Source organism: Cibotium barometz, chromosome 20, assembly GCF_041138505.1.
Source record: "Cibotium barometz isolate CiBa-2024 chromosome 20, ASM4113850v1, whole genome shotgun sequence".
Taxonomy (NCBI): Eukaryota; Viridiplantae; Streptophyta; class Polypodiopsida; order Cyatheales; family Cibotiaceae; genus Cibotium; species Cibotium barometz.
This window is the reverse complement of record NC_141065.1, coordinates 51,136,313-51,151,223: the sequence shown is the minus strand read 5'-3', so window position 1 is coordinate 51,151,223 and position 14,911 is coordinate 51,136,313. Positions and strand designations below refer to the sequence as shown.

The 14,911-nt window shown below is 37.3% G+C and overlaps 1 protein-coding gene across 1 annotated transcript; it reads left to right on the top strand.

Moving 5' to 3' along the window:
- Nucleotides 1–3,756: 3,756 nt before the first annotated feature.
- Nucleotides 3,757–7,182, top strand: LOC147627997 (haloacid dehalogenase-like hydrolase domain-containing protein Sgpp). The gene is made up of 7 exons (XM_086814968.1): nt 3,757–3,954; nt 4,055–4,131; nt 5,615–5,689; nt 5,790–5,911; nt 6,012–6,166; nt 6,368–6,629; nt 6,901–7,182. Exons 1-7 carry the CDS (start codon nt 3,893–3,895, stop codon nt 7,060–7,062), a joined length of 915 nt encoding a protein of 304 aa, XP_086671094.1. The 5' UTR covers nt 3,757–3,892; the 3' UTR covers nt 7,063–7,182.
- The last annotated feature ends 7,729 nt before the right edge of the window (nt 7,183–14,911 follow it).

Sequence of the window (14,911 nt, the reverse complement as noted above, 5' to 3'; positions counted from 1 at the left end):
ATCCTTGGGAAACTAAGTAGCCTTGGTGGTATATGCACCTCTAGTCCATTTGGTTGTTTGCTTAGGGACAATGGTCCCACCATTTGAGTGATAAGAGACTTTGGTCCCAACTCTATTGGCATGGGCCCCTGGAAATTCTTGCTCTATGGTAGTGGCCTCTTTTTCATGTTGGATACTATGCTGCCATGCCTCACTATTTGTACCACATCTCTTTTTTCCTTAACCTTCCTGTGGATGTAAGGCTGCAGAGAGAGGGTGTACTTTTTGAGTCAGTGTCAGATTATGAGGTCATTACTAAGTGGATGCCCCCGACTTTTAGCCTTTTCTTTTTGAATTTGGCTTTAGTGGTTCTTTTTGTAGTGGTGGTCTACATGGTCACTTCCACTCTTAGCTTCTTTGCAAGTGGGAGAGTTGGCCTTACTGAGTTAGCTTCCTTCTTGTTGTGCTTTTGTGGAGTCTGAGTGGAGGTATGGCCTTCAACTAGCCTCTCCATAGACTCTAGCAACTGATGGAGGGTTTTAAGGTCTGAGTATATAATTCTCATGTGTAAGATCCCTCTTCCCTTATCCTAATGTAACTGAGAAATTAAATTATGATGTGTATTTCTAGTGACAGAATATGAGGTTTTCATCAAATGGGAATTTTTAATGAGAAAATTGGAAGATTGCAAAATTAGGAAATCAAAAACTAAAAATAATGTGTAAAAATTAAGTTGGGATTTCTATGTGCACATGTTCACATGTGTACTCCCCCTGCACATTTAGGTTAAAAATAAAAGAAATAATTAATAAAAATAATATTAGGTGAAATTTCTAGAAGAAATAAAAGAATTATTTTTAGAGAAATTAATTAATGAGAATTATCTGTAAAGATATGCAAGGGAATATATGTGCTAGCCTTGGAAAAGGATGTGAATAGTGTGCACATTTAATTAAAATGTGCAAGGGTGAATTGATAAATGGTTAAAGTCCAAAGTTAAAAATGAGTTCAATTTCTAAATATCTTAGACCTTACTAAGATAGATGTTGGATAGTCTATTACCAACCATAGGATAGTTTATATATTTATCAAATTATGGGAGAAACCTTAGGTCAAATCTATTTCTAGAGATAGAAAATCAGTCTAAACGCTTTAATTTGACATAAGTTCAAGCCTAGAATTTCCCTTAGGGGAATTTCATAAATGGAGGGATGTAATTAGAAGGTTTAAAAATGATTTGTGAATTTATGGTTGGCCCTAGGTCTAGAGAGAGAAAGTAGAGTTAAGGTTATAGAGAGAGAAAAAATAATGTTAAGGTGGATAAAAATACCTTAGATTAATTAGAAATTATTAGGATTGATATTTAGAATTCTTTTTGAGAAATTGTACAAAGAATTAGAGAGGGAGAAAACTTTAGAAGGAGAAATCTAGGGAGAGAAGAAGAGATTCTAGAGAGAGAAAGGGAAGTGACCTTCTAAGCAAGTAGAATTAAGGTCAAGATTAGGTCAAAACCCTAAGAATAACTCTAGAAAGTCAAGTTGATTCAATTATGGTTAGATTAAGTCTATCTCTCCCAATGAAATTATATTTTTAGAGAGAAAAGTCTTAATCGATCCTAAATCAAGAGATTGAGAGTACCTTAACCAAGAGAAGGGTTATTTCTTAAAAGCAAAGTTTAGAGAGCCTTAAAGTGGCCAAATGAAATGTCTTTTGATGATGAAATAAGAACTATGACTAAAGTCAAGATTTCCTTAGGGATTGTCGACATAGGATAAGGCAATAAGAGAAGTAGACTAATGACCTTATAAGGACTCTTGTTTTTGTATAAAAAGGACCTTATAAATGAACATCTTTATACATAAAGGACCTTAAGAAAAGTTGGCTGGATCAACTTATGGAATCGAGACTTGGAAGTGATCCCAAGAAAAGAGAAGGCCTCGCTAAGAAGGGAAGAATCTTGAGAAGACCTCATCAAGATATATTGTGCTTAGAGGAATTTAGTTACTCGTGGAGTTTTGACTGAAGAGTTGTGCTATCTCATTGAACTTAGTTTGCACTCCTTTGGATGTGAATATAGTGTATTTTGATTGAAATACTGCTTATTTATTTAGAATATTATATTCATATAATGTATATGTGTTTGTGTGTAGTATGTGAAGGTACCACATAGGTTTATGGATTATTGTGTGATTGAAATACTACTTATTTATTTAGAATGTTGTATTCATATAGTGCATATGTGTTTGTGTGTAGCATGTGAAGGTACCACATAGATTTATGGATTATTGTGTGATTGAAATACTACTTATTTATTTAGAATATTGTATTCATATAGTGCACATGTGTTTATGTGTAGCATGTGGACGTACCACATGGGTTTATGGATTATCGTGTGGGTGATCCATGGGGTGCATCACATGAAGGAAGTTGTTCGAGACCTTGACCCCTCTCGGTTGAACATGGGTATGCTTCTAGAACGATTGGTGTGAGGATAGGAAACGACTCAGGAGTGAAAAAGGTAGGGTAGTGCCAAGTGGCTAAGTATGCATGTTGGTACTAGATATACGTCGCTCGTAATGTTGGTACTTGGAGTGTTTGTGCTTCTTGGATAGGTGACGACCAATAGAAGCGAATCCTAAGATAATTTGGCACTTGTGTTGAGGTGGATGTGAGACATTGTAGGCTCCTCTAGTCATCATGGTGGTTTAGGAGTGTTTGGGCTCATTGGTATGTACCATCCTAGTCCAAGAGTGTTCGGCTTCATTGGTGTGTATCATCCTGGTCTAAGGATCACGGTCGTGGTGCAAGGATTGGTGACACTAGAAAGTGGGAGGGCAGGTGGACCACCAAGAAAAATGGGTACTTCTAAAACAAACCTAATTGGAATATTACCATGCTAATCACTTCCTTCCTTTCTTAGGAAGAGACTCAAATCTATTTATATTACCATGCTATTATGCTTGTGGTTGGTTTAGGAGATAACTTTATTATAGACTGTAGTGTCCTTATTCCTAGGTGTTTCAATAATAAATGATGTAGTGTTCCTATTACGTTGGATCAGGTATTGGCTATTATGCTTGTAATTGATTTAGGAGGTAACATTATTGTACACTGTAGTGTCCTTATTCCTAGGTGTTTCAACCTTTTTGATGCTACTAGTTTTGGAACTATAGATTGTATCATTTTTTACTCTATTGTAATTTGAACTATAGATTACATCTTTTGTTAGATGCTACTATTGTTTCTATGGATTGTATCTTTTGTTAGACTTCTCAAATGTACGGCTATAAAGAACAGCATGGTATGGTCATGAAGGATGATGCACATTAGTGCTTGTCCTGTTTATTAAGTGTCATGAGGTAATTCACAAATGATAGTATTAATACTTGTAGTACATGTTAATTGAAAGAGAAACGTAGATGTTTGAAATCACGTTGTTTCATAGTTATTTTTTACTTTTATGGTAGAAGTATGGATCTTTTATACATTTGTGTTCTAATTATGCTTTTTATGATTCTTTTCTCTTCTCCCGCCCCTCCGACCGGCCTTAGGTCCAAGATCCTCCCATAGTTACTGTTTTTTCACCACCCATAGGTGCGTTTTTCTACCTTTAGGCAATCCCGCGGCGGACGGCCCAAACACTTCATCACAAAACTTTTCATGAAGAAGTTTGTTTATCCTAACAACAACGTTTAAGTTGTCCGCCCGAATGTGAACTGGCAACAGTGGAAAAAGGGGCTGCAATAAAGGGCGGGGGCAACACATGAAAAGGTCCTGATTATTCAAGACACGGGACTGGCGCAGCTAAATAGCTGGTAAGTTCTCATGACAGATCGGTCTGCAAGCAGCATACAGTCACAGAAAGCAAGAAGGAGAAGAAGGGAGCGTGTTGGATTTTTGCCCACCTCCAGCTATGAAGAACCTTGGGTTGCTTCCTCTTCCTCAAGCATCTGTGCCGACCTGTTACATGAATGAGTGTGTAACTTCTCCCGAAAACCTCCGTTTCTATGCTCTTAGTTTGTGCTGCTTGAGTTAACTTTATCCTCACATTTTTGTCGTTTTCCCTCCTTTACAGGCCCTCAGTGGCCTTCAACTCTAAGGCTTCCACAAGCGCAAATCTTCAATGCAGAAACCTTTCAGTCTCTTGCAATGGTAAGTTTCTTGTAAAACCACTTATCAATCTCACATTGGGATCCTGTTGACACTTGGAGTTCTATTTGGATCTATTAAGTCTGGTAATTCTTGTGTGGTTATTCATCTAGAAACACTTTTCAAAGCTAGGGCTATCAGGCTGGAATGGGGTAATCAAACTCTTGTATCTACTCGGGTTATGCAATTAATCCTGTGTATTATAACTAATATAGAATCACCTTGCAAAAAAGGATTAGGTAATTACTTTCTAGTAGGAAGGATTAGGTAATTACTAGATATTGAAGCATCTGAAAGTACTCTTTAAATGGGTCTCATTCTGGGCATGAAGGGCTTGGCATAGTAATTATTGATGTCTTTGAGCTTCCAAGTTTCTTACCATGTGTTTGCATTTTGTGGATTAAATGGGCCTTTTAACTTAATGCACGTGCCACCAAGCATAGGGGTTTCTATGGTCCACCTAGTGTGACTAAGGCTTACAGACATGCTCTGTGCCCGTTGCCCACGTGAGTTTCAGCCAATGAAGAGGCCTCCTTTCCTGTGATGGGTCACGGGTACACTCCCCCTTACACACACCAATTTTCTTCAACAACCTCTAATGTTCACAGGGCAGCCATGTTGCACCAATCAAGGGGGAGCCAATTCTCTCTAGAAATGTATGGGCACCTTTGGATTTGGCCAATCACGTCTTTTCATTTGTGGGAGGCCCACTTGGAAATGTAAATAGGTCTGCCGTGTTCTGTCGTGTAGCACAAAGTGTTTTTGGTGCCTTCAAGCATGGAGCCTACTGTGGGCAGGGATGTGTGTAAAGGGGGGCACTCAATCTGAGAGATCCTCCTGTTCTTGCAGAGCTGGGAGCCACCAAATCTGCCATGCTGCTAGATTACTGATTATCTCCCAGTGAGAATAGTGTTGTATGGTGGTATAGGTGATAGGCCACTGGTGATAATGTGGTTTATGCTGGTGATAATGGGGGGTGGGGCTTGTCTCTATTTCCAGGCAACATCACCTTGGATGATGAAGCCTCGCTCTGGTAGCCTTAGATGAAGGATACAAGATCTTTTAAACCTGCCACGGATATTAACTCTCGGACTCAAATGGTGTGCTGCATCCATGACAGCTCATGTGTCGGCCCATGTGGGCAGCCATGCTCCACTGCAAGATCTTGATGAGCTGTGACCCAGAGGAAATAGGAGATCTTGACGGTGGCAGAAGCTGCTCCAGAGCTGGTCAAAGTGCTCCAAGAGGATGGAACCTGGCATGCCCGGAGCCAGCTATTGCTGTAGGGTGTGGGGAATAATGCCTCACTGGTGGAGTTGGATCCAGCAAAAAGTTATCTTTATCCCTTTTTTAAAATGAATCCAAGGGTGCGCAACATTCCCAGGAAGCTCTAGAACATTTGTGAGAACTACGAAGGCTTTCTTAGAATGTCAGGTTGAAATCTTGTGTACATCGGTTCTCATAAATCTGCATTATGTGTTTGCAGTGGTGCTGCCGAGAAATGGAGGTGGAAAGGAATCCACACTGAAGTGTCAGGCTGTCAGTGTGGAAAGAAACCCAGGTTAGTTTTGTTTAAGTGGCTGATCAATGATGTAGGCTACCTGCATCATCTCACATTATTAGAAATGAGTCCCACAGGTTTTGTTGGATATGTTTCTCAGGAGACACCCGACCAGCTATTCCAGCGGTTAAAACTCTCGAAGCGGTAATATTTGATGTTGATGGGACACTGTGTGACTCCGATCCCTTGCACTACATTGCTTTTGTTGAACTTTTTAAAGAGGTATACAGCCACCTTCACCTACTTCAGCAGAAGAAGTTCATGCAATCACTTTCTTATTATTTTGGAAGCCTCACAAGTTGAGAGGGACTATACATTGCAGGTTGGTTTCCAAGGAGGTGAGCCAATCAGTGAAGAGTTTTTTATTGAGCATATAACTGGAAGGGATATTGTAGAAGTGATTGATAAACTCTTTCCGGAGTGGGATCAAGATAAACGCAATAAGTTCATGGAAGACAAAGAAGCTCGGTTTCGAAGGTTGGAGTTTGGTGCCTGCCTCCATTCTTATGTGAAATAAAACCTGTAGCTCTATCTATTTGTCCAAGTTCTTGTTTGTCAAGTAGTTGAATGTGTGTGTGTGTGTGTGTGTGTGTGTGTGTGTGGTGTGTGCACATGTGCATGCATGTGTTATTGGCTTTGCATCATAACCATGTTCATTTTTTTGTGTGTTGTAAACAGTCTGGCCATCGAGCGACTGAAGCCTGTAGAGGGGCTTGAGACTGTTTGCCAGTGGATCAAAGAGCAAGGCCTTCATCGTGCTGCCGTAACAAATGCACCTCGTGAGAATGCAGAATTGATGATATCGATACTCGGGCTGTCTGATTTTTTTGAGATTCTTGTGGTGGGAACAGAATGTGAAAGGGCTAAGCCCTTTCCTGATCCATATTTAAAGGCTCTGAACCATTTCGGGCTTTCACCAGATCAAGCTTTTGTGTTCGAGGTAAAGGTCCAGGCAATGGGTTTCCAAGGAAGGACTAACTGGTCTTAGATGGTGCATTCTATGGTTTGAAGTTGGTGTTTTTTGAGCGGGATTGTGACACATGCATGCATGCAAGCGCATGAACATGATGTGTCTCACTACACATCTTTTTGACATGTGCACATGTGTCACGTACACTGAAGTTTTTCCAGTATTTGCCTACCATTTTTACATGTCTGATAGACAGGAAAACTATAATGTGATGAGTGACCGCAAATCTACTGTTTTGCAGGACTCCTCAACTGGTATGCAAGCTGCTGTTTCAGCTGGGATGGCAGCACTAGGTGTGACCACCAGGAATTCTGAAGCTTCCTTGCTCAAAGCAGGTGCATCCTTTACCATTGGTAGTTTCAGTGATCCTAAGTTGTGGAGTACATTGAAAGGCCAGTTGTAGCTCTCTATTTGAGTTATAAGCTACCCATTGAAGAAGAGCCTATTGTTTGAATTCACACGTAAATCTATCTTTTCTTAAATTTGTGATTGCAAGTTCATGTGGCGTGGCATCACATTGACATACATACCTTTCCTTTAGCTTTTATCATGGGGGATGATTCAAGATTGCACTTTGGTTTTTGTGAAGTGATGGAAATAGCCTGAACTTTCCTTTGCTATTTCTTTTTTCCATATTAGCAGAGCACATGTGGATGTTTTTTGAGGTCTTTGCGGCAGTTGGTTCATATTAATTCTTTCTATGCAAAGTAGTGCAATTGCCCAACCAGCTATTGTGTCAGTTTGTTGTCTGTGAGGATGCCCGTGTGCTCTTCAATGTTAGCCTTCATCATGGCCGCCTTCACCTCCTGAGAAGTGATAGAAACTCTATAGAGATCTGTGTACTATATCTTTATGCATGAATATGCAGCTACACTAGAGCGCTGATGATGTGATCAGGGCTGCCATAGCATGTAGCCTATGCTACGCACAATGGAGATGATGATTTGAAGCGTTGTGAGTAGACTCATGGATGCAAGAAAACACTTCAGGTTTTAGGTTAAGTTTGGGCAATAATGTGAACGTTCTATTGGTATAGAGTGAAGGAGGTAACTTAATTTTTATAAGATGGTGCTATAACATATAGAGCAACCTTACCATGCACAATTAATGCCAAATAGGGAAAGAAATGTAGTTGCTTGAGACTTGTAAATAGAGGCCGAACTATTTTCAAGTTTGGTGGCTGTCGTGTGAAAACTTCATCATTTGTCTGTAAGTTATATTTGATAATAAGCAAAATGGACAATCATTTCCTTGGAATGGTTTTCTTGTTTAGCTCTCCTTTCCCCTTCTTGCTTCCTTTTTTGTTCATGCATTGTTGGAATTGATAAATTAGAAAAATGCTTTGCTAAATCAGAAAAAAAATAATAAAATGCTTAATTAGTTGCATCATAATCGTTAACTAGGATCAAGATCATTAATTACATCCGTGAAGTCCAAAATCTTTGAAAACCTACGAAAAACAAGCCAAATTAGCTCGTGGGTTGGGAACGTGAGGCCACAATCTAATCTTACGCAAAAAGATACAAGTTTGCACACGTAAATCCACAAACATGAGCCTAAACATGTGAGCCTCCACACGTGAGCTATGTGTTAAGATATGTGAACTTGTAGACGTAAGCTAGGAGACGTGTGTGGATCTAATTATACTTACTATAGTACGTACCAATTAGTACTATCATATAGATTCGTACGAATATATCTATTCGCATTCTTTGAAGGTTTTCTTGTTATACAATTTATATTATTAGTTACAAATTTCAAGAAAAATTCTTATCTTTTCTAATTATTAGAAAATTAAGAATAGATATTGCTAATAAGTGCACACTAATCTTGTTAATTGTCTAATTCTTAGATTTTCGTGTCCTAGGTGATCTCATTACATCAAGGAAAGTAGGTGAGCCAAGTATATATTAAAAAGGTGAGTTTGTAGATGCGAGTCTAGAGGCTTGATCATGGATACGTGAACTTGCATATGTAGACTTGGACATGTAAGGTTGAAGATGTGAGTAGAGAGACGCGAACTTGGAGATGTGAGTCTACTAGAGATGTGAGCGTAGACAAGTGAGCCAAGATCTTTGAAATTCTCCTCTTGATTGATGCTCAATTTGCTAAAGGCCTTAATCTTTGTTTTTATCCCTTTGGAAGCTTGTGAGAAAGAAGTGTTGAAGAAACTAGAAATATGAAAATTTCTCAATGTCCAAAGTGTCCTTGAATTCTTGATTTAATGTGATTTTCACAAAGTGAAAAATAAATTGTCATTTTGCTTGATGCCAATAAAAAAAATGGAAGAGAGATAGAGTAGAAGTCACCATCGACACAAGAGGGTTAAATCTCCCTTAAGGAGAGTGTGGTCCTTGTACCACTCTTCTATATTTATATGTAGTAGAAAAAGCACTTGCTTTTCAAAAAGATTATTCCAAAAACAAAACACAAGTGCTTTTGACTTTATGAGCATATAAGCTCTACAAAAATATAGCAAGTATTAATATAAAGTCTTGGGTCTACCAAAAGTATAAAATACTATTTGGTATGTACAAAGGTATAAAACCTTAGTCTTGCGAAAATATAGATGTGCCTAAATATGAAATCATGAAAGGTGTTCACGTGTCTTACAAAATATTTCAAAGTGGTTCAACACATGTTCTATAGATGATTAACATATAATCTGTCATTCAATCATTGTCTTTATTGAAAATAATATTACTCAGTGCACACAATTGATTAAACACATTAATCTTGATCATATTATACTAGTGCACACAATTGATTAAACATATTAATCTTGGTAGATATCATGTCAGAACACACAGCTTGATTAAACACATTAATTTTGATAGATAATATAAATAAAAGGTGCATCCAAAATAAAATAAAATGAAATCTCAAAATAAAATAATAGCATCCTCATAGAGGTTAGATTTTCTCTTGCTCGTTTTGCAATTGATCTCAATTGCATGGATGATATAAGTGGATGAGATTTCGGTAAGAATGAAAAAACTTTTATAACAGCCATTTGGAATGTTCAATAGGATGATTCTTGAAAGATACTTAACATAAGTGTTATATGTGCATGTAGTGATGGTCTCATGGTCAATGATAGATTCTTCTTTTATAATTTTGAAAGGTTCATAAAATTTAAGAGCTAATTTTAGTATATGTTATTTCCTTGTCTTTAATTTATTCTTTGATATTTATTAATTAATTTATTTATAGAAATATATGAGATGAAAGTATATTTTAAATAAGTTTAGGCTTATCTAGATCATTAAAAATAGCTTTATGTGCAGAATTATCCTCTTGCGCTTGAGAGAGGTCATGGTTGACTCATGAAATATAACAATCGTTGGTGAAATCTACAAAAAGCAAATGTTTACAAGACCTTTGAAATTCTTCTCTTGGTTGATGCTCAATTTGCTAAAGGCCTTGACCTTTATTTGTATCCCTTTGGAAGCTTGGGAGAAAGAAGTGTCGAAGAAACTGAAAATAGGACAATTTCTTAATGCCCAAAGTGTCCTTGAACCCTTGATTTAATGTGATTCCTGCTAAAAGAAAAAATAAAACTTTGTCATCTCGCTTGAATGCCGATAAAAAAATAGAAGAGAGATATAGAGTAGAAGTCACCATCGACACAATAGTGGGTTGAATCTCCCTTGGGTAGAGTGTGGTCCTTGTACCACTCTTCCATATTTATATGTATTAGAAAAAGCATTTGCTTTCCAAAAGATTGTTCCAAAAACAAAGCACAAGTACTTTTGAGTTTCCGAGCGCACATGCAAGCTCTACAAAAATATAGCAAGCATTAATATGAAGTCTTGGGTCTACCAAAAGTATAAAATACTATGTGGTATATACAAAGGTATGAGGCTTTAGCCTTACAAAAATATAGATGCCTAAATATGAAACTATAAAAGGTATTTACATATCTTCTAAAATATTCCATAGTGGTCCGACACATGTTTTACCCGTGAGTGAATGATTAATATATAATCTGCCGCTCAATCAGTTCTATCATCCAAAATAATATTACTCAGTGCACATTGTTGATTAAACACATTAATCTTGATAGACATCATACCAATGCAAACAGTTTGATTAAACACATTAATCCTGGTAGATAAAAGACACATCCAAAATAAAATAAAATAAAATCTTGAAATAAAATAATAGGCATCCCCATAGAGGTCACACCATGACTTTAATTGCATGCTTATAGGTTAGATAATATCAAGGAAAAATAAATATAATAAAAAAATAGTGGTGACTTGTTTACATTATGTTTAAGTACTAGAAACTCCATTTAGAGTATTTTTTAAATGACTACTTGAAAGAAACAATAAAAGTAACAATTGGAACGGTGAGTCTTTTTTATTATGGAGGAGTTAAAAAATCTCAAATAGATATAAAATCCAACAAATTGTGTATTTGTATTTTACCCCCTTTTTAGTGTTTTCACCATCCACAAATGTTTTAAAACTTTACGTCTAGGTATCCTCCTCCACCCATGAGATTGAGTGTTTATGAGCATGAAAGTTAAAGGAAATCTTTAATAAAGTAGCATTGTATGAGTTATCGATCCATTCCTCATTATTACTCACACAGGTATGTAAAAATAAGGAAAGTCTTATGAATTGGATGATAACCCTTATCTTACCATACACATGTGAAACCTTTGATAGCTTTATCCTGCCATTCGTCTTCTATGGTCTTGAATATTTATAGGAGTAAAAGTTAAAGGAAGGCTTTAATAAGGTACACCAAAATGTTGAAATCTATTTTTTAATCAATTGGAGTATAATATTAGATAGTTAAACTAGAGCTTGGAGGTTTCACAATAAGGTTTTAATTTAGCATCAAATCTTTTAGAATCATCATCTAATTTTGGTAATTTCAATACGTGCCAATATACTATACCTTTTTCCAAGTTGTAGTCTATGTTCTTTTGTATCTCACCATCTCTCTCTCTCTCTCTCTCTCTCTCTCTCTCTCTCTCTCTCTCTCTCTCTCTCTCCTCGCACCACCAATAATAATAACAACAAGCTTTGCTTTATCATCATCTTAGAGGTGATATAAAGAAGTAGGGACTTATGTACGCACGTCTTTAGCAAAGTGTACTCGTCTCACTTTGGAGTATATTTTTTAATATTTAATGAATTAATAAATGGTCTGAATACATTTAAGTAGCTAGCTTTTTTGGTAGGAAATCTTGCCTTAAATGCTTAGTTCTCTCTCTCTCTCTCTCTCTCTCTCTCTCTCTCTCTCTCTCTCTCTCTCTGTCTGTCTCTCTCTCTCTCTCTCTCCCCCCCCCCACACACACACACACACACACACAAACACATTTAATGAAATAAGAAATGGTATGAATACATTTAAGTAGCTAGCTTTTTTTGGTAGGAAATCTTGCCTCAGACACTTAGTTCTCCTCTCTCTCTCTCTCTCTCTCTCTCTCTCACACACACACACACACACACACACACACACACACACATTCGAATCAACCAATGTTTTGTAGATGAGAAACAACATTGTGGCCAACTAACTTTTAGTGTGGCCTATGGTGTCTTTCTCATGTATGTATCCACCTTCTCCCTTCATTAGAAATTACCAACCAACCTTCAATGTTACTTGAGCTACATCACCATCCATCTTGAAGCCCTCACATTATGCTTACTCAATATCCATCTTTCACTACCCTCACAACCTTAAATGTTCCTTGAGCTACATCACCATCCATCTTGAAGTCCTCACATTATGCTTACTCGATATCCATCTTTCACTACCCTTAGAACCTCTTGGCTCTTGTCATCTTTAATTAAGGTTGGATTATGCCTATAAAAATAAGATTCACTATGCTAAAGTGTCAAGGTGAGAAAGAAAGACATTCCCAAAAATTCCATTTTTTCAGCCACCTATGTTCGACACATTATAGAAATAGAGGAAATATATGCTATAGCTGGGCGAAGGATACACAATCCAGTAGTGTGGTTTCATCATGTAGATTTTTAAAGCTGATCATGGTTCTTATCAACCAAGCTTAAACGTTGCCTGAGCTACATCACCATCCACCTTGAAGCCTTGAGATTATCCTTACTCCTAAAATATCCATCTTTCACTACCCTCATAACCTCTTGGCATTTTTCATTCTTAATTAAGGTTGGATTATGCCCGTAAAAGGATGTCAAGGTGAGAAAAAAAGAGCTTCCCACCTGCACTATAAATTTTCATTTTTCAGCCACCAGAAGTGTTTAACAACACAGTACAAAAACAGAGCCAACAAATGCTACTAAAATACTCGATCCCAATAGTGGTTGCATCATGTAGATTTATTGACCAAATAAAATAAAGGTGTGAAGGCCATGACCCAAAAATTCTTTTGATGTGAACAAAGGTCTGACAAAAGAAGTCAGATTATACTATTATCATCACCTTTAATGCTTGCCTTTGTATATGCATTAGACTTTTGATATGGTCAACATTATCTTTTGGACACCATACCCATACTTCAAGTGCACACTCAAGAGGATTGGCTCTTTTCATTCTTAATTAAGGTTGGATTATGTAAGAGGATATAATATAACTCACAACAAATAAGATCTTTCACATAGCAAAACATAATCTCAAATTCACAACAATGATAGAGATAGATAACAACAATATATTACTAATGGGAGAGACTAGATGGATGTAAGCTCCACACATTTATGCTTTGGTGAAAGAAGATCCAATGGGATGATCTATATCTATTAAGATGGGAGGCTACATGCTAATTGAAGCTAGGGTGCAATCGATAACAAGGAAGACAATAGTTGTGTGGATGATAGGTTAGAGTGGGTGAGTAGCCTTTATAGATTGAGTAAAGGCCGTCCAAGAACCAATTTAGCTACTCACAAAGCAACATTTGTATTATGCACAACTTTTTCACCTTGCTAACCATTTTTTAGTGTAGGTTCGGGTCCCATAATCTCATAATAGGATGTCCTAAAAAAACATCTACCAGCCTCATGCATGGACCACAATGGGACAATAAGCATGCAGGCTATCTAGGAGTGTGTTAAATATAACCTAATTTTCCTCTAAACATTTGGCTTTCTAGGCAAAAAACCATCTTGTGTTTTTAGAACAAGCTATAGATGTGAGGTATTCATGCTCTACTCCTCATATTGGGGACTTTATGTACATGAGCTACATCGGAGATGGAATTAAGTTAAAAGGGTCTCTGTTCTTATTTCTTGATCTATTTTCCAATGAAAAGGGATTTGAGGTGGATGAGGGAGGGTGGAGTGTACATTGTACCCCCAAGTACTAAAAAGGGCTCAAAGCTCATTCGACCAACTCCTAGGCTTGTCCCTTGCACCTCACTACTCCCACCCCCAAGTACTAAAAAGGGCTCAAAGCTCATTCGACCAACTCCTAGGCTTGTCCCTTGCACCTCACTACTCCCACCCACCCCCAAGATGCGATTTCCTTAGATTTAACACTTTCTCTAGTAGCATTTTACATCCATTTTTATTGTGGATCCCCACATAATCATCTTGACTAACAAATAATATTAAAGAATTAAATTTGTTCCTCTTCCCACCCACCCCCAAACAAAAAACAAATGCCTCCCTATACCTAACTATGACCAAAACAAGCTTTTTAATCTCCATAAGCATAAATTAAACCCCGAAATCTCATTCCAAGTTCTTATTTTTTTGTTTTCAACGTCTCAAGATTCCATAACCTTTTTTAAGACTTCTCCTCCTTTCCAATCCCTTATATTGTCTATTCCTCCTCCCTAGTCCCTTTCTGTTTTCCTCAAACAACTTCTCTCATTTACTTCCTCTTCCCATGTTTGTATTTTTGGTTCTCAAGCATTCGTAGCCTTCTTTTTCTAAGATTTAACTCCCTAGTTCTTCCTCCCATCTCTATGTGTTCATGTTTTTTAGCATACATAGCCTTCTCCCTAAAAGTTCTGTTACATGTGTCTTCCTCCCTAAGCTCCCATTCCCCTCCTCATAGGTATCCTTTGTTGTTACCTTATCTGTTGCTTCCCAAAGGATCCACATCTTTTCACCTAATTTTCGTGATCATTCTACCTACGCTTCTCTTTTTGTAAAGCTTTCCAATCCTCTTTAAGCTCACTTTAATCTAGTCTTGTATCTTGGTAGATGTTTCATTTAACCATGTCTTCATTAGGCTCACTCATCTACACCAAAGACTCCATCTCTTTATTCTTAGCATGAATATGGGAGTGAAATTGGATAAGAAAAACC

Excerpts from the sequence above, each read along its gene's own strand:
- LOC147627997 (XM_086814968.1), top strand. The coding sequence starts at position 3,893 with ATGAAGAACCTTGGGTTGCTTCCTCTTCCTCAAGCATCTGTGCCGACC. Across the intron at positions 4,132-5,614 it reads CCTTTCAGTCTCTTGCAATG|TGGTGCTGCCGAGAAATGGA; the intron begins GTAAGTTTCTTG and ends ATGTGTTTGCAG. Across the intron at positions 5,912-6,011 it reads TTGTTGAACTTTTTAAAGAG|GTTGGTTTCCAAGGAGGTGA; the intron begins GTATACAGCCAC and ends TATACATTGCAG.